This window comes from Geotrypetes seraphini, chromosome 10 (genome assembly GCF_902459505.1).
Source record: "Geotrypetes seraphini chromosome 10, aGeoSer1.1, whole genome shotgun sequence".
Classification (NCBI taxonomy): domain Eukaryota; kingdom Metazoa; phylum Chordata; class Amphibia; order Gymnophiona; family Dermophiidae; genus Geotrypetes; species Geotrypetes seraphini.
The window spans coordinates 44,243,983-44,264,730 of NC_047093.1; the positions used below are offsets into that span (position 1 = coordinate 44,243,983).

The window sequence follows — 20,748 nt, forward strand, 5'->3', positions numbered from 1 at the left end:
TATCTTTGCTTACTCAGGAAGACCAAGCAAGAAATAAACCCCAGGTTCTCCATATTGCGGTAATTTAGTACTACCACTGAGATTCTGGGCCAGTTCCTAATCTTTAATTCATTATATCCAGGTGAATTAGCAAGCATTCACAGTAATTTTATTCAGCTTTCATTTATAAATAAAATTTAAGATGTTAATTAGAAAAAGCAGCTTTGGCCCTCAAACATAGAAGTACAGTATCTGGATTTAAAACAGTTTTTGGGAAGTAGAATAATAGTGTTGCTATGCACAAAACTAAGTTGTGTAATACTTGGGATATTTTATTGTTATCAGGAGTATGGAATAGCAGTAGTGACCATGTGGAGTATGTTGTAATGACATCAGCAAATTTCTTTTAATTATTAAAGATTTTCATTTGGTGCATTGTGCTTGAGAGACTGCTAGTGCTGTAGTCTGTGGTCATTACCCTGAGGAGCTCCTCTCTATTCCCTTTTTTTAATCACGCCTGTTTTTGATCATAGTTGCAGAGGTGGGTGGACTTAGCCACATCTTCATTCTATAAAAAGCAGTCAAAACCTGGCCCTCTCCTCCCCTCTCCGTTTTGGCCGAAACTGAATTTGAAGCCGAATATTTGCTGCTTGGTTTCAGCTGAAACTGGCATACTGTATCATTGATGGTCTAATGACTGTTTGGGGTCCATGTTGGCTTCAATTTCAAAATGGCATGTAAAACCTCCAGAGCCTGCTGCAGGAAGTTTTGGGAGCCATTTTGAGATTGGAGCTGACGTATGAATTGCTCCTGCCCCAATTACCCACTAGAAAAATGATAACAGTAAGTGAAAGAAGTAGGGTATGTATGGTTCCAGGAGTGAGTGCTCCTTGTGCTCGGGGTGGAGAGGGAGTGGAGTTTGTGGGCTGCACAACTGTTTCTGTTTCTACTGAAAATGTTCCAGCATTTTTGGCCGAAATGAAGCAGAGTCTCAATTTCAGGCTGGTTTTGGTAACAAAACCGAAATTTGGTCAGTCTCTATTGTTCTCATATTAATAAAAATGTTTTTTTCTTTTTCTATGCAAGTTAAAGAAATGTTTGCAAGTAGTGTGAACAACAGGCAATTTTGCTCATATTTGGGGGGAAAAAGGTGGGCCTTCATGAAATACTCAAGCACTGGAACTGGCCTGTTTTTGTTTGGTTTGTCATTTAACCAAAAAAGCCTTTTAGTAGGGCCTCCATGTAATGGATTTTATCCCAGGACAAGCAGGCAGCATATTCTTAACGCATGGGTGATGTCACTGACGGAGCCCCAGTACGGACACTTAACTAGAAAGTTCTAGTTGGCCGCACCGCGCATGCGCGAGTGCCTTCCCGCCCGATGGAGGAGTGCGTGGTCCCCAGTTTCTTCGTTTCCGCGGAGCGAAGAAGACGCATGTGTTTTCAACGGCTGTTGAAAAATCTATTTTTGCCTTCCCGCTCGCGAAATTTTCTACTTTTTTGTTCTTTTTCCCTTCGGGTTTCTTTTCCGTTTAAAAAAAAAACAAAAAACAAACTTTGCTTTTTCCTTTTTCTTTATTTTTCAGGCCGGCCCCGGCGGGGCCTGTTGCCACCATACAGGCCTCGGGTTTTGATTTTGCGGAGGCCGTATTTCCCTTCATGCCCCCTCAGCCGGGCTTTAAGAAGTGCCAGCGGTGTGCACGCCCGATCTCTCTCACTGACCCGCACAATTGGTGCCTACAGTGCCTGGGTCCAGAGCATCGGGCTGACACCTGCACCCGCTGTGCTACTCTGAAAAAACGTACATTAAAAAATATACAGATCCAACAGAATATACTTTTCGGCACCGGATCTGCCATTGAATCGGCCGCGCCGTCGACGGCACCACAAAAGTCGGCACAGACTACTTCGACGACGCCTGATCCTTCCTCGGGGTCGCTAGCACCAGGTAAGCCAGCTAAGAAGCCTTAGAACATAACATAAGAACATAAGCAGTGCCTCTGCTGGGTCAGACCAGGGGTCCATCCTGCCCAGCAGTCTGCTCACGCAGTGGCCCATCAGGTCCAGGACCTGTATAGTGATCTCTATCTATACCCTTCTATCCCTTTTTTCTTCAGGAAATCATCCAATCCCTTCTTGAACCCCAATACCGTACTCTGTCCTATCACACACTCTGGAAGCGCATTCCAGGCATCCACCACCCTTTGGGTGAAGAAGAACTTCCTAGCATTGGTTCTAAATCTGTCCCCTCTTAATTTTTCCGAATGCCCTCTCGTTCTTGTAGTTTTCGAACGTTTGAAGAATCTGTCCCTCTCCACTTTCTCCATGCCCTTCATGATCTTGAAAGTCTCTATCATGTCCCCTCTAAGTCTCCACTTTTCCATGGAAAAGAGCCCCAGTTTCTCTAATCTTTCCGCATATGAAAGGTTTTCCATACCTTTTATCAATCATGTCGCTCTTTTCTGAACCCTCTCGAGTATCACCATATCCTTCTTAAGAAATGGCGACCAATATTGGACGCAGTACTCCAGATGCGGGCGCACCATCGTCCGATACAATGGCAGGATGATCTCTTCGATCTTGTTGTAATGCCTTTTTTGATAATACCCAGCATTCTATTTGCCTTCTTAGAAGCCGCTGCACACTGTGCCAACAGTTTCATTGTGTTGTACACTATTACACCCAAGTCCTTTTCTTGGGCACTTTCACCTATTACCAGCCCTCCCATCGTGTAGCTGTACTTTGGGTTTCTGTTTCCTACATGCAAGACTTTACATTTCATCTGCCATCTCATCGCCCACTTTTCCAGCTTGTTCAGGTCCTTTTGTAATTCCTCGCAGTCCTCTTTAGTCCCAACTCCACTAAATAGTTTGGTGTCGTCTGCGAATTTTATTACTTCGCACTTCGTCCCTGTTTCTAGATCGTTTATAAATATAATGAACAGCAGCGGTCTGTTACAACCCTATGGACAAAAGGCAGTAACCCACTTGGAGTCACAGGGAAACCCTGGCTGGGCTGGGCCATCAACTGTTTCCTCTATATAGAGTCCATAGGCAGACTACTATAGAATCACCCTCATTCTGGCAGTGAGGTGAAAGGGGAGCAGGGACAGAGATGTGATGAATGTATATAATTTAAAAGATACATGGATGCAGGTGTAATGCGCCTGCATTTGGGAGTCTGATTTAGAACCCCCCCCCCCCCAAGGCATCTACAATGCATTGCCTTTATAGAACAGGTACCCCAGAAACAGTGCCTTCTCATTAAATTATTCATCTTCACTTCCCTTGAGCGCCCTCCTGCCACAGCGGCGACGCCGGTCCTCCCGGCATCACGCCGACCCCGCAAACAATCCGCCCCGATTTCGGTGAGTGCCTCGTCATCGGCCTCCTCATCGCCGGGGCATGGAGCGGCACCTATGGTACCGAAAAAGAAAAAAGCGGTACCGGTGCCTCCTCTGGACGACCGCATTGCGGCCATACTCCAAAGCCAATTGCAGGAGCAACTACTGCAGCAACTCCAACGCCTGTTGCCAGCAATGTTGGCCCCTCTCCTTCCGGTACCGGACCGGCCCGAGCCTCGCACCATACCACCGGTGTCGACCCGATCGGTACCGTTGAACACGTCCATGCCGGTGCTCGCGGCTGAACCACTCAATCCTCCCGTGCAACCACACTCTGATGCCGACCCTCCCCGACATCAAGACCGACACCGGTACCCCCGAGACCGGGACCGATATTCCTCCCCCGGTACCGCCTCGATGCGCTCTGGCAAATCTCTCTCTAAGACTCGCCACACTGAGCCATCCACACCACCGTCCCGTCCTACACACACCGACGTCAGGGACCCGGACTTATGGGAAGAATCCCCACCCGGTACCGATGATGAGGCTTCATCAACGGACGAGGAACCCTCGATGGTCGATACCGGTTCCAAACCTGAACAGTCCTCATTCACCAAATTTCTACGGGAGATGTCGGCGGCTCTTTCTATCCCATTGGAATCCGACTCTAAGAAGTCCCAGGCTTTCCTCGACGCCTTAGACTTCGAACAACCCCCCAAAGAATTTTTGAAGTTACCCGTCCACGACATCTTAAGGGAAACTTTTTACAAAAATTGGGAAAACCCTCTCACGGTACCGGGAGCCCCTCGAAAACTGGATAGTTTGTACAGGGTCATTCCTATCCCGGGGTTCGACAAACCTCAACTACCCCATGAATCTCTTCTAGTGGAGTCCACCTTAAAAAAAACCCAGGGCTCCAGTGTTTATGCCTCCACCCCTCCTGGCAGAGAGGGCAAAACGATGGATAAATTTGGCAAGCGCCTTTATCAAAATTCAATGCTTGCCAACAGGGCTAATAATTACACCTTCCACTTCTCCTTCTACATGAAGCATTTGGTGCAACAACTCTCCTCCTTCCAAAAATACATTCCTGACCATAAAGTTCCTGTTTTTCAACAACAAATTTCCAGTTTACTCCAACTTCGGAAATTCATGGTGCGCTCCATTTATGACTCATTTGAATTGACCTCTCGAGCATCTGCAATGGCTGTTGCCATGAGGCGCCTGGCCTGGCTGAGAGTTTCTGACCTCGACATTAATCACCAAGACCGCCTGGCTAACGCACCTTGTCTTGGTGATGAACTCTTCGGGGAGTCCCTGGACTCAACCACCCAGAAACTCTCGGCACACGAGACCAGGTGGGATACTCTGATAAAACCTAAGAAGAAGACTCCACCTGCTCGCCCCTACAGACAGCAGTCTTCCTACCAACGAAGGTTCTCGGCCAGACCTCTCAACCCGCCTCAACAACAGCCTAGCCGACCTCGTCAACAGCATCAAACTCAGGCTCGCTCACAGTCCCACCAACCTGCCAAGCCTCTCCCTCCATCAAAACCATCTCAGCCCTTTTGACTCTTTTCTCCAGGGCATAGCCAGTCTCCCACCATCATTGCCTCTTCCTCAGCCGATCGGAGGACGCCTTCAACTCTTTCTCAGCCGTTGGAAGATCATCACATCAGACCTGTGGGTCCTCAACATCATTCGCCACGGCTACTCTCTAAACTTCCAGACTCTTCCACCAGACAATCCTCCCATAGAGTCTGTTTCTCACTCCTCCCAATCCCTTCTCCTCCTGAGGGAGGTCCAATCCCTCCTTCTTCTCAATGCCATCGAAGAGGTACCCCCAGACCAAAGGGGTCAGGGATTCTACTCCCGCTACTTCCTGGTTCCCAAGAAGACAGGAGACCTCCGTCCCATCCTCGATCTCCGGGACCTCAACAAGTGTCTGGTCAAGGAAAAGTTCAGAATGCTCTCCCTTGCCACGCTTTACCCTCTTCTCTCTCAACACGACTGGCTATGTTCCCTAGACCTCAAAGAGGCCTACACTCACATTCCAATCCATCTGACTTCACGTCGCTACCTTCGATTTCAGGTACAGCACCGTCACTATCAGTACAAAGTGCTACCCTTTGGCCTCGCATCATTGCCCAGGGTGTTCACCAAGTGCCTCATTGTGGTGGCGGCCTTTCTCAGGTCCCACAACCTCCAGGTGTTCCCCTACTTGGACGATTGGTTAGTGAAAGCACCTACGTCTCCTCTTGTGCTTCAAGCCACTCAGCACTCCATCTCCTTCCTCCACCTCCTGGGGTTCGAGATCAACTACCCCAAGTCGCATCTGCTTCCCACACAGCGACTTCAGTTTATTGGAGCCGTCCTCGACACCACTTTGATGAGAGCGTTTCTCCCCTCAGACCGCCATCGGACTCTGCTCCACCTCTGCCGTCAGGTGTTCCTTCGTCGCTCCATTCCAGCTCGGCAAATGATGGTCCTCCTGGGCCACATGGCCTCGACGGTCCATGTGCTTCCTCTGGCGCGACTCCACCTCAGGACATCCCAATGGACTCTGGCCAACCAATGGTCACAGACCACGGATCCTCTTTCTCATCCCATCTCTGTGACATCGTCTCTTCAGCAATCTCTTCAATGGTGATTGAACTCCTCCAATCTTTCCAGGGGTCTACTCTTTCATCTACCCCCTCACTCCATGATCATAACCACAGATGCCTCCCCCTATGCATGGGGCGCTCACCTGGGAGATCTTCGCACCCAGGGACTCTGGACCCATCAGGAGCGTCAACATCACATCAATTTCCTGGAACTCAGGGCCATGTTCTATGCTCTCAAGGCCTTCCAGCACCTCCTCTACCCTCAGGTTCTTCTCCTGTGCACAGACAACCAAGTCGCCATGTACTACATAAACAAGCAAGGCGGCACCGGATCTCCCCTCCTCTGTCAGGAGGCCATCCGCATCTGGACCTGGTCCACGGCCCACAGTCTCTTCCTCAAGGCTGTCTATATCCAGGGCGAACAGAACTCCCTGGCCGACAATCTCAGCCGCATCCTTCAACCTCACGAGTGGACTCTGGATCCTCCCACACTCCGCTCCAACTTTGCTCGCTGGGGCACTCCTCAGGTGGACCTCTTTGCAGCTCCTCACAACCATCAGCTGCCCCAGTTCTGTTCCAGACTCTTCTCTCCTCGTCGTCTGGCCCCGGATGCATTCCTGCTCGACTGGACGGATCGGTTCCTCTATGCCTTTCCTCCACTGCCTCTGATGTTGCGGACGTTATTCAAACTCCGCAGGGACAGAGCCACCATGATTCTCATCGCTCCTCGGTGGCCTCGCCAACACTGGTTCTCCCTACTGCTCCAGCTCAGCTCCAGGGAGCCCATTCCTCTTCCTGTGTTTCCTACTCTACTTACGCAGCAGCATCAATCTCTACTACATCCCAATCTGTCCTCGCTCCACCTGACAGCTTGGTTTCTTTCGGGCTGACCTCTCCAGAGAATCTGTCTCAGCTTGTCCGCCGCATTTTGGATGCCTCCAGGAAACCGGCCACCCTCCAATGTTACCATCAGAAGTGGACCAGGTTCTCCTCTTGGTGTCTACTGCATCACCACGATCCCACCTCATTAGCGGTGGAAACTGTACTGGACTATTTGCTCTCTCTATCCGATGCTGGCCTCAAGTCCACCTCAATCAGAGTCCACCTCAGTGCCATCACTGCGTTTCATGAGCCTATCTTCGGAAAACCGCTTACAGCTCATCCCCTGGTTTCCCGGTTCATGAGAGGCCTCTTCAGTGTCAAACCACCTCTGAAGCCTCCTCCAGTCGTCTGGGACCTGAATGTGGTTTTATCTACCCTCATGAAACCTCCGTTTGAGCCTCTTGCCACTACTCCACTCAAATTTCTGACCTGGAAGGTGCTTTTCCTCATTGCCATCACCTCTGCCAGGAGGGTTAGTGAGCTGCATGCACTGGTTGCCGACCCACCTTTCACTGTTTTTCACCATGACAAGGTGGTTCTGCGTACCCATCCTAAATTCCTTCCCAAGGTGGTCTTGGACTTCCACCTCAACCAATCCATTGTGTTGCCTGTCTTTTTCCCTAAGCCCCATTCTCATCCTGGGGAACAGGCGTTGCACACGCTGGACTGTAAACGTGCCCTTGCATACTACCTTGACCATACCAGGGCTCACCGCTGGTCCCCTCAGCTCTTTTTGTCCTTCGACCCTAACCGTCTATGTCGTCCTGTCTCTAAACGGACGCTTTCCAACTGGCTTGCTGCCTGCATTGCGTTCTGTTATTCTCGGGCCGGTCTCTCACTGGAAGGTGCTGTCACGGCTCACAGGGTCAGAGCTATGGCTGCTTCTGTGGCTTTCCTCCGTTCCACGCCCATCGAGGAAATCTGCAAGGCTGCCACTTGGTCCTCAGTTCACACATTCACTACTCACTACTGTCTGGATACCTTCTCCAGACGGGATGGACACTTCGGCCAATCTGTGTTACATAATTTATTTTCCTAATGGCCAACCATCCCTCCTCCCTCTCTGTTAGCTTAGAGTTCACCCATGCGTTAAGAATATGCTGCCTGGTTGTCCTGGGATAAAGCACAGTTATTTACCGTAACAGGTGTTATCCAGGGACAGCAGGCAGATATTCTTACGTCCCACCCTCCTCCCCGGGTTGGCTTCTTAGCTGGCTTATCTTAACTGGGGACCACCCACTCTTCCGTCGGGCGGGAAGGCACTCGCGCATGCGCGGTTCGGCCAACTAGAACTTTCTAGTTAAAAATGTCAGTACCGGGGCTCCGTCGGTGACGTCACCCATGCGTTAAGAATATCTGCCTGCTGTCCCTGGATAACACCTGTTACGGTAAGTAACTATGCTTTATATAACTGCTTTTTGTCAGAAAGATCAAACTGACTAGTTCAGGTGTAAATATATTTACAGTCTTTCTGCTTTGCTTTTTCCCCAGAATTTCTGGAAGGGGGAGTTGGCCATGTTGAAATGTTGTTTCGATGTAACTACTTAGCATTAGTTGGTGGAGGAAAGAAGCCAAAGTATCCTCCAAATAAAGGTAAAGAACATTTTTTTTTAGCTCTTGAAACTTCTCCAATATACAGTCCCTCAGCTCTAGATGCATTTCCCCTGTGCATTCATGTAGAACTCTCAAACACTATATGAAGATAGACAGACAAGCTGTATATCATGTATAATCTTTTACACAAGCTTTAATGGTGTGGTGCAGTTTTGAAAAAAAAAAAAAAATACAGAAGTGACCAAATGATACACAATGAAAAAGTTTGTTGATGGGGAAACTCAACTTTTATACCATATATACTTGAATATAAACTGACCTGAATATAAACCAAGGTAATCTTTTTTTCCCCCAAAAAAAGGAGGAAAAAAGGCTGGCTTGAATATAAACCGGAAGGTTTATAATCAAGTGCCCTGCCTTGCACCCAGCCATCCTTTCCTTCCTAGCCCCCAATGCCCAATAGACTTACCTTGAAGCAAGCCAGCAGTGAGCCGGGACAGGAGTGATCCTTTCTGTGTTCTATTGTGGCTGACTCTAAACCACCCCACCTCCCTGACACCTGTAGACCTTACCTTTTAAAGCCCTGTTGGTCTAGCAGTGAACTGGGGGCAGGAGTGATCTTTCTACTCTCCTGCCCTATGAGAGCCGCAGTCAAAAATGTATGTATGTATTTATTCATTCAATTTTCTATACCGTTCTCCCAAGGGAACTCGGAATGGTTTACACAGTTTACTAAGCCTCGTGAGAGCTGCGATCAAAAATGTCGCCGTGAGTTCCCGTGGTCTCATGCCACTGCAGCAGGAACTGGCGGCAGTCATTTTTGATTGTAGCTCTCACAAGGCAGTAGGAATATCACTCCTTCCCCGCTAGACCACCAGGTTTTTAAAGGTATGATCTACAGGGATAAGGGAAGTGGGAGGAAGGTGGGGTGGTTTAGAATCAGCTGGAACAGGACATGGGAAGGATCGCTCCTGTTCCGGCTCACTTCTGGACCACCAGGGCTTCAGGCAGTCCTAAGGGAGGCCTGCAACAGGTATGGGTGGGGACAGAGGGGGAGCAGACTAGAGGACTCGATTAGAAGCTGAGACCTCCCATTTTGGACCATTCTCTTGGCCCAAAAATCTGTTTATATTTGAGTATATACAGTAATCTAGCAAGGCAGGCTTATTGTGTATATAAACACATTGAACAGGTAGACCAAGTATGATCCCCCCCCCCTATGAATTGATGAGATTTTGCCTTCTACTGTATAAACATGGAGGCAATGATATCAAGTTCCAGAAAGAAACTGGAAGGAGGGAAACAATATGAAACTAATTGTGAACCTTTAGTACTGAAGAATTATGATTAATGGAATAGCTAATCTTTAATGGGATTTAAAAAAGTAGTTTAACTCTTTATTTGGCATTGTTGTTCAGAAGCGAAATGTGTTTCCTATGGTTCTTATGGGAGATCTGCATCTCCAAATGCCTGTTACTTGGCACTGTTGCTCTCATTCAACACCAAGTTATGTAAAGCATCTGCCAGTTAAAGGGTTAAGCCATTTTCTTCACTTTTTTAAAGGAGTTAATTAACCATTTAACATAATTACATTTCATTAAGTAGTATTGGACTATTTTTCTCATCATAATAGTGTCTTCAGAAGAAAAGTATCTATCTACTCACTCATTAACTCAAAAATTAAAGGCAATTGTTAAATTATGTGATAACTGGAGCGGAGCTTGCAAAAATGCAGCATATGTGCTTGTACATTGCCTGTTGGATAGTTCATCCATGCACAGTGCAGCACTCGGATTTAGTTGTGTGGCAGCCACAATGTCAGAAACATGGAGACTCCATTGCAAGATTGTACCATTGAAGAATGACATGCAGTAGTGTTCTTTCTATGGGCAGATGGAGTGAAACCTGTGGAAATTCACTGTCAGAAATTGACTCAGTATGGATATAGCACAGGCAAACAGTGAACTGTGAAAATTGTTGTGCATCGCTGTGAAATGAACTTTAAACCTTCAGTTCACAGCAAAAGAAAAGGAATGTTGTCCAAAACAGTCTTGCTGCACCATGGCAGTGCACGTCCTCGTATAGCAGCAGTGACAGAAGAGACAGTGCAACAGCTTGGGTTTGAATGTCTTCTGCATCCTCCTTACAGCCCAGATCTAGCGCCCAGCGATTATCACATCTTCAGTCCACTGAAGGAGTCTCTGAGGCTGTAGATTCGCCTCTGATGTTGAAGTAAAGGAAGTAGTGCTCACATGGCAGCCGAAAAATTTCTCTGCAGGAATGCAGAAGCTAGTTGAACGATACAACAAATCGTGATCTTAGAATTACAGGGTTCTAAGTGACAATTTTCATTATTTTTAACTCCGATGACTTCCGGGTTCTATCTGACATGTAGATGTTACAACACTCACAAGGATTTATTGCAACTTAATCGTTTCTTCGTTTCATAAGAAATTACATGATTCTATGTACAGAAATTAGTCTATGCATGGGATTACAAGGTTCTAACTGCGGTACAGTTAGAACCATGTAATTCTAAGGTCGCGAAATGTGTCATCTTCATGGTGACTTTGGAAAAGTAATATGTTCAATTGCACACAGTTAACTTCTATTAAAGCTGTTAAATGTATTTTGCCTTTACTTTTTGATTTACCTTCATAACACACACAGACACATGCAAAATTAGCAACATTGAAACCTCTCACCAATATAACAAATGTTTTTATTGCTGCCTAAAAGATACTATGTAAGCTGACCTGTCACTGAGTTTACAGACTTTGTAGAGGCCTTAGATACTAGAGACTGTATTACATTATACACTTATGTACAGTGATGAGGGCAAAATAAAAAAATAACACGGAAATAACTTACCATAAATTAATGGCCAAAGCACCTGTGCTCAGTGTTGTGTTAGACGGAAAAGTTACTGCCCAAAGATGTAAGTTGGTAATCTTGTTCTAGTTAATACTGGTGTTGGCATTTTTTCAATCCTCATAGATTAAAAGTTATGCATGGAAAATGTCCCTGTAGGAACAGATTAGATATTGGACATCCATAAAACATCTGACTATTAGGTCACACAGTTATTTAATTGAATTTGAATTAACTTAAATCTGAATTTATATTCCGCTTTCCAAGGAGGTAATTCCTGTAAAATGTGAGTTATAAAAATACAGTACACAAGCATCAATTTGCTTCTTTTCCAACAGCAATCGTACTGCATAAAATAATACACAATTCCTGCTATCTAATGGCAACATTTGAACATGGCCACTAATTCAGAAATTGGAAAATTGGCTATGTTCCGGCTGCAGTAAAAATGGTCTTATCGCCCCCTAATGCAGGTTTTTCCCATGCTCTAAGGGCACTTTTTTATTTTTTTATTTCTGCTTACTAAAAGGACCCCTAAGAAAGGCTTGATAGTTCTTCTCAAGCATTAATGCTAACATTAACTGGTTCTAAAGATCAGCACATTATCCTTAGAATAATGTTTGATTGAAGCTACCAGCTTAGTTTTTTCTTTCAGATGCTGCACATACAATTGTGTGAGCTTCGAGGTTTGATCATGTTACACCCATTTTACATAATTTGCCCTGGCTGCCCATTAATGCACATATTAAATTTAAGGTCTTGGGTCTGATTTTCAAGTTTTTGAAGGATTATGGGCTTTTGATTCTTCGATCTTTGTTACAATATTATCAGCCATTACGAGTGTTATGATCTATGAACAAGTTGTGTGTGGATGTGCCATCTTTGAGTGTGGTGAGACTCTCTGGGCAGTGGAGGGCTATGTTGATGATAAAGGGGGCATTGTATTGGAACAAGTTGCCCATGGAGATAAGTCTGTCAGGGATTCTGCAGTTTAGGAAGATGTTAAAAACTAGGATTCAAAAGCAAATTAGATGCACATCTCCTGACGAGAGGCATAGAGGGATATGGGTGACTGAAACTACATCAGGTGTACACCTGACTGGGCCTCCGCGTGAGCGGATCACCGGACTCGATGGACCATTGGTCTGATCCGGAGATGGCAGTTCTTTTGTTCTAAGTGTTCCTTTCCAAAAATGTGGCTTTAATTTTATGTTTGATACACTTTCTGACTGGTTATTTTAAAGTTTTTAGCAGTTTTGATTGCAGTAGTTTTTCATGTCAACTCTTTGTATAACTTTTATTGTTATGTAATCGTGTGTTATTTTATTATGCATGTTTTATTGTTACCTGCCTAGAATTGCAGGATATGCAGGCTATAAATTTTTAAATAAAACAAATAAATGCCAACAGCTAACACTGACTTGGGCAGTGGGGGCAGGAGTAAATGGTATGTATTTATAATTATAATTCTGCACTGGGAATGTGTTATGATGCTGTCATAGTCTGCATTTTATTTCAGTGATGATCTGGGATGATTTGAAAAAGAAGACAGTCATTGAAATAGAATTTTCTACTGAAGTTAAAGCAGTGAAACTGCGGAGAGATAGGTATGTGGCACAAACTACACACCAGGTGCAAGTTATATTGCTGGAGAAATTCTGTTTCAAGATATTTTAAAATTCTTTGCATGAAACTATATTGGAAAATACTGCATAATGTATATACTCGAATATAAACCAATATTTTGGGCCCAAACATGGGGGTATCTGTTTATATTAGAGTCTACACTTGAGTACTTCTCTAACTACTGTAGTTAAAAAAAAAAATAGCAAAATTTAATCCTACCGGGGGTCTGGCTATGGGGAATAGAGTCGCGGGGCAGACCCGACATGCATGCAGGCAGGTGATTCCTCCTGCCAGCGGCGGCCATAGTGGTCCTCCATGCTGTTTGCCGGGAGGAAGGGAGAGTGAGAAGTCAGCGGTGCATCCGGATTGTGAGCAGCCCTGCCTTCAGTTCCGCTAAATCCTCCACTTCCATCCCAAATCTCTCCCTATCACTTTTTATCATTGCTTCTTCAGCACTACCTACCTGGGGCTCTGGGGGATGGAGTCGTGAGTCAGGGGCAGGTCCAACATGCAGGCAGCTGATTCCTCCCAGTAGTGGCCGCGGTGGTCCGCCATGCCAGGAAGAGGGGGAGCGTGAGGAGTTAGCGGCACGTCTGGATTGCCAACAGCCCTGCCTTTGGTCCCGGTCCTGCTAAACTGTCTGGCAATAATGAAGCCAGACACCGCGGGGGCCTTCCCTTTTGCCATATTGCTTTAGGCTCTGCTGGTCTCATTCCCACCCCCTTCTAAAGTTACTTCCTGATTTTGAGGGGCGGGATCAAGACTGGCAGAGCCTATAGCGATTTATCAAAAGGGAAGGCCCCCACAGCATCTGGTTTCATATAAAAAGAAACATTCTAGAAACAATACAACTGGTTGATCAATGTCTCTCTTGTATTATAAAACCAGCACAAGTCTCATCAACACACAGTAATCCTAATGAAGTGTGAGAAGTACCCAAAGAGCCCCACGATAAGGCACCTCTAATGCCTAGACAAAATTAATTTTGTTAGTACATAACTGTATAATATGACTCAAAATCCGAATCTCATCTATCTAGTTTTAAGTATGAATTGTCAGAGTTCCGTATTTTGAGGTAGGTAGGGATAGAATTATGTTTTTTGGGGATAACACTTTCAAATTTGGTAGTTAAACAGACCATATTCCACCACACAGCATATTCTACTTTAGACAAATCCTTCCAGCAATGTAGAATGTTTTTAATAGCCAGAAATAATAGTATGTTAAGCAGCCGAGCCTTATGTTCCGATAAGGTTTGCAGAAGTCCACGGTGTCTGAGAATATGTGTACCCTTCTCTTCCACTGCCAATTCCAGACTCCGTCCTTTCTTTCTTGCGGCACCATATGCCTGGAACAGGCTGCCTGAATCAATATGTCATGCTCCAACCCTGGCAGCGTTCAAATCCAAGCTAAAAGCCCACTTTTTTGAAACTGCTTTTAACTCTTAACTCCCAATCACTGCTGTCAGATACCCATACCCACTGTATCATTTCCTTTATCATAATCTCCCCAACCCTGAAATGTCTTGTCTAAATTAGATTGTAAGCTCTGCTGAGCAGGGACTGTCTATTGCATGTTAAAATGTACAGTGCTGCTTATGCCTTTCAGTGCTATAGAAATAATAAATAGTAGTAGTAGTAGGTACTCTTAAGTATTTTCCCTATCTGTACTGGCAGGCTCACAATCTAAACCTGAAGCATTATTTAAAGATAGCAATGGAGGAAAACATAAAGTATATATGGGGACATCCTTACAGACCTCAATGTATATTTTGGAAGAAAGATGAGAGAGAGGAGATATAATAGAGACATTTACATACCTCCTTGGCTTAAGCACAGGAGGTGAGTATCTTTCAAATGAAAGGAGACTCTGGCATGATATAGTTTAAGATGAAGTTAAAAGGAGACATGCTTAAGGAAATGCTACTTTATGAAAAAAGGTGGTAGAAGCAGGGAACAACCTCTGGAGGTGGTGGAGATGAGAATCACATCTGAATTAAAGAAAGCATAGGACAAGCACATAGAATCTCTTAGGGAGAAAGAAGATAGAGAGTTGATGTATGAATGGTTCATCTGCCTTAATTTTCTCTGTTTCTGTGTTTGAAATGTTTCCATTTGATTTTGTGTTCTGTTTTCCCAGGATTGTGGTGGTTTTGGATTCCATGATAAAAGTATTCACTTTTACACATAACCCCCACCAGCTGCATGTCTTTGAAACCTGTTATAATCCAAAAGGTATGTTTTGACTAACTTGTTGAGCATGAGAAATTTTGGAGTTGGGAATGATTGGACATGTGCAAAAAGATCCAGGGGTCATAAGAACATAAGAGTTGCCATACTGGGACAGACAAGTCAATCAAGCCCAATATCCTGTTTCCAACAGTGGCCAACCCAGGTCACAAGTACCTGGCAAGAGTCCAAGGTGTAAAACCAATTTTATGCTGCTTATCATAGGAATAAGCAGTAGATTTTCCGAAGTCCATCTTAATAATGGCTTATGAACTTCTGTTTTAAGTAAATTGTCCAAATCTTTTTTTAAACCCTGCTAACTGCTAAACTAAACCCTGCTAAAGCTAACTGCTTTCATCACATTCTCCAGCATCGAATTCCAGAGTTTAATTTCATGTTGAGTGAAAAAATATTTTCTCTAGTTTGTTTTAAATTTACTATTTAGTAGCTTCATTGCATGTCCTCTAGTCCTAGTATTTTTGGAAAGAGTAAACAAGTGATCCACATCTGCCTATTTCACTCCACTCAATATTTTTCTTTCTTTATTCGGATTTATTAACCGCCTTTTCATAAAGAGATTCATCTAAAGCGATTTACAATACATTGAATAGTAATCAGGTACTCTTAAGTATTTTCCCTATCTGTTCTGGCAGGCTCATAATATAACTGGTACCTGGGGCAGGGGCAATGGAGGGTTAAGCGACTTGCCTAGAGTCACAGGGAGCAGGCTGGGATCAAATTCACAACTTCTGGGTGCTGAGGCAGTAACTCTAACCACTAGACCACTCCTCCCCTCAAGGCCTCCATATAGGCTTCTATCATATCTCCCCTGAGCCATCTCTTTGTACTATTTTTTTAAATGAAATTCTGCCAAAGATTTCTGTGTACTGCCCTGCTGGTTATGCGGAGGGTGATTATAGTATAAGCCTCTTTTTAAACATTTAGCCTTTCTTCATAGGGAAGTCATCCTATCCCTTTTATCACTTTCATTGCCCTTCTCTGTACCGTTTCTAATTCTGCTATATATTTCTTGAGATGTGGTGACCAAAATTGCACACAGTATTTGAGGTACAGCCACACTATGGAGCAATACAAGGGCACTATAATAGTCTCATCTTGTTTCCCATTCCTTTCTTGATAATTCCCAACATTCTATTTGCTTTCTTAGCTGCCGCCACACACTTTTCTCTTATTTTTGAACCTGAATCTCCCATTTCCATTACGTCTATGCCAAACCAGTCCAAAACGAATGGGTTATGTACCGTGCCAAGTATGCTTTTCAGCGGTACAGAAATTATAAATAGTAGTAGTGGTAATAGTCACAGTATGTTTATCTTCTGTAGATAGAAACAGAGGAAAAAATAGTTCCAAGAGCTTTGCGCTGTAAGGGTATCGTGCAGCCTGAAATGTTCAGAATTTTTCTCTTTATCCCAGGAAAAGCAGGCAGCATATTCTCACATGTGGATGACATCCACAGAGTCCATTATGGACAGTATAAAAAGTGTACTATCATTTTAAATCTTTTGAAGGTCTTGAGACTACCCATATAGCACATGTGTCGGTGCCTTCCTGCCTGACGTCATCTCGCAAGACTATCAATTCTCAGTTTTTTGCAGAGCTGAGAAGCTTTGTGCTTTGAAGTTAGTCCAAATTACGCCAAACTCAAGTTTTTTTGTGCCTTCCAATGTGTATTTTCTATTTTTCATTTCCTCCTTCCCTTTTCAAAAAAAATTTTTTTTTCAATATTTTATTTTGGGGTCTTTAGACCCGAGCTTGTTTTCAGGCTGGGCAGCACTTCCAAAATTATGGGTCATGACTCCAAATGACATTGCAAAATGTGTAATTGGGGGCCCCAACCATGATGAGGATGGGGAGCAACCCACTTGAATGGCCTGTGCTAGCTTGCCATGAGGCTGAGGATTATGTCTGTTGAAAGTCCCAGCGCTCAGTGGCATTGACTGCAACAAGGGGCAGCAAGGTAGGGTTGGGAATTGCACGGCCTATCTTTCACTCCTACAATGGGGTTATGGCCACACAAAGTTTGAGAAGTGCTATTTTAGAAAATATTTGAGGGCTTTTTGTTGCTACTTCTGAAATGTAATATTTAAATTCCCCCCCAAAAACAGATTACATGGGTCAAGTTCACGGTCCTAGCATCTCAGCCAGTCAGATTTCCAGGATATCCACAATGAATATGCATGAAAGACTCTTATACAATGGAAGAAATGCTTGCAAATATCTCATTCAATGTTGTCATGGGTATTCTGAAAACCTGACTTGCTAATATATTTCAAGGACTGGGTTGAGAACTGTTGTTCTAATCTGACCCACTATCCACATGTTAAATGAAATCAGATTCATATGGGCAGTGCTTCTAATCTGTTTTCTTTTTAGGACTCTGCGTCTTATGTCCAAACAGTAACAACTCCCTGCTGGCTTTTCCTGGTACACATACTGGGCATGTGCAGATTGTAGACTTGGCTAATACTGAGAAACCCCCTGTAGACATACCTGCTCATGAGGGTGTGCTGAGCTGTATAGCTTTAAACTTGCAGGGAACAAGAATTGCAACAGCATCAGAAAAGGTAAGTTAACCAGAACACCATAGAATCTTGAAAATGATTTATTGTTTTTTCATTAAGAGTGAGACTTGACTCCTGGGGCTAGTTGGACTGAGAATGCTGGGATAGCTGGGTGGCTGGTGGACATGAGGCCCCCTTAGTCAATTGCCTGCCTGGTGCAATGTGACGGACCTCGCGCTTCACCTAGATAAGATTTTAATGCTGGGGAGGAGTCTGCTGTCTTGGTACATGTGGGTATTAATGATATAGGTAAATGTGGTAGGGAGGTTCTGGAAGCCAAATTTAGGCTCTTAGGAAGGTAAAATCAGAACCTCCAGGGTAGCATTTTCAGAAGTGCTCCCTGTTCCACGCACAGGACCCAAGAGACAAGCAGAGCTCTGGAGTCTCAATGCATTGATGAGGCGATGGTGCAGGGAGGATGGTTTTAGACCTGTTAGGAACTGGGCGACATACTGGGGAAGGGGGAGCCTGTTCCACAAAGATGCACTGCACCTTAACCAGGGTGGAACCAGGGTGTTGGCATCAACATTTAAAAAGAAGATAGAGCAGCTTTTAAACTAGAAACTGGGGGAAGGGAAGTGGAATCGGGACTTGTATACCACCTTTTTGTGGCTTTGGCATTTCAAAGCTTACATTCAAAGCGGTAGGCACTGGAGGATTAAGTGACTTGTCCAGGGTCACAAGGAGCAGCACCGGGATTTGATCTCATAACCTCTGGGTGCAGAGGCAGCAGCTCGACCAGTGAGTCACAGCCATTCCTGACAGTCTCTCTAAAGAGCATGGTTCGGAGCAAGGTATTTTTAAAAGATATCATCAACAAAGGGAAGACAGAGCATCCTGAAAATGAGATTGCAATAGAGTCCACAGTAGACCAGGTTTCCTTAAATATAGAGCAAGCTGATTTTAAAGATTGCGAATTATCCATGCGAATTGCTGAGAAAATTGTAAATAGATATGACATGCATTGTTTGAAATGTCTGTATGCAAATGCCAGAAGCCTAAGAAACAAGATGGCAGAGTTAGAATATATTGCACTAAATGAAAAGATAGATATAATAGGCATCACTGAGACCTGGTGGAAGGAAGATAACAAATGGGACACTCATACTTTTGCACTATGAATTATAGATTTTTAGATTAGCCCACAGAGTGTTTTTAAAATGATGTGTGTGGGTAATATCTGCCAAGCACGTTAGTGCATTTGGTGGTGTTGAACCCTGGTGAACTCGGATAAAACCTTCCACATGAGTTCTCACTCACTCACTCTGTTTATAATTTCCAACCAAACATTTGATACAAGGGGCTTAGTTAGCCCTAAACCCTTCAGGTGTCTGGAGAATAGAGAGCAGGTCTGGTTTTTGGAGTTTCAAGTCATTTTGACCCCTCTCATTAGAGTAAGGCTCTTATTTCTGTTATTCAAAAATACCATCCTGGAAGCCCAGACTAGATATATTCTATATATTAAAAAGGAGGAAGGCAGACCAAATGGCAGTCGGCATGGTTAACGAGTGAGGTGAAGGAATCTATTAGAGCTTTAAAAGAATCCTAAAAGAGAACAAAAAATGGAAGAAGGATCTGACTAAAAATAATTGTAAACAGCACAATGAATGGCAAGTCAAATGTAAGGCACTAATAAGGAAAGCAAAGAGAGGCCTTGAAAAGAAGATTGTGCTGGAAGCAAAAATGCACAGTATAAACTTTTTTTAAAAAGGTATATTAAAAACAATCCAGGAAGAGACTTGATTGGACCACTAGATGACCGAGGGATAAAAGGGGCTCTCAGAGAAAACGAGGACATAGCGGAGATATTAAATTAATTCTTTGCTTCAATCTTCACTAAGGAAGATGTAGGGAAGTTAACCGGTGCTAGAAATAGTATATAATTCTGATAAACCAGAGAAAAACAAATCTTTGTAACACTGGAAGATGTAATGAGTCAATTTGATAAATTGAACAGTAGCAAATCGTCTGGATCAGGTAGTATACATCCCAGAGTGCTGATAGAATTGGAAAAAAAATACAACATAGTACGAGATGACTGGAGGGTGGCCAGTGTGACACTGATTTTAAAAAAGGATTCCAGAGGTGATCCAGGAAATTATAAACCAAACCGGTGAGTGTGATGTTGATGCAGGGAAAAATGGTAGAGACTAATAAAGAACAAAACAACAGAACATATACATAAGCATGGATTAATGAGAGAAAGCCAACATGGGTTTAGTAAAGGGAAATCTTATCTCAATGTACTGCATTGCTTTGAAGGAGTGAATGAACGTGGATAAAGGTGAGCTGATTGATTTGGATTTTCAAAAGGCATTTTACAAAGTACCTCATGAAAGTCTTCAGAGGAAATTAGATAGTCATGGGATAGGAGATAATGTCTTATTATGGATTAAGAACTGATTGAAAGACAGAAATCAGAAAGTAGATTTAAATGGTTAATATTCTCAATGGGGAAGGGTAAGTAGTGGGGTTCCCCAGGTGTCTGTGCTAGGACTGTTGCTTTTTAACATATTTAGCAATGATCTAGAGATGGGAATAACTAGTGAGATAATTACATTTGCTGATGACAGAAAATTGTTAAATCACAAGATTATGAAAAATTGCAAGGGGGACTGGGCATCAAAATGGCAAATGCAATGTGATACATGTGGGAAAGAGGAACCTGAACTATAGCAGGGTGGGAAAGAGGAACCTGAACTGTGATGCAGAGTGACAGGTCAAAAACGCGCACCGTGATGCAGGGTTCCAAGTTAGGAGTTACTTTCCAGGAAAAGGATCTAGGTGTCATCATTGAGGATACATTGAAACCCTCAACTGTATGTGTAGTGGTGGCTAAGAAAGCAAATAGAATATTAGGAAATATCAGGAAAGGAATGGAAAACAGATGAAAATGTTATAATGCGCTTGTGTTGCTCTATAGCAGTGGCTCTCAACCTTGTCCTGGGGACCCCCCAGCCAATTGGGTTTTCAAGATATCCCTAATGAATATGCATGAGAGAGATTTGCATACCTGTCACTTCCATTATATGCAAATCTCTCTCATGCATATTCATTAGGGATATCTTGAAAACGCA

The 20,748-nt window shown here is 44.0% G+C and overlaps 1 protein-coding gene across 2 annotated transcripts in view; it reads left to right on the forward strand.

Annotated features, from left to right (window-relative positions):
* Window positions 1–20,748, forward strand: part of WDR45B (WD repeat domain 45B) — an 86,947-nt gene that overhangs the window by 23,321 nt on the left and 42,878 nt on the right. For both annotated transcript variants that reach the window (XM_033961030.1, XM_033961029.1), the window contains 4 exons: window positions 8,302–8,403; window positions 12,755–12,842; window positions 15,001–15,095; window positions 17,484–17,674. In XM_033961030.1, the coding sequence (XP_033816921.1) occupies window positions 8,302–8,403; window positions 12,755–12,842; window positions 15,001–15,095; window positions 17,484–17,674 (476 nt within the window). The remainder of the gene's footprint in view (window positions 1–8,301; window positions 8,404–12,754; window positions 12,843–15,000; window positions 15,096–17,483; window positions 17,675–20,748) is intronic.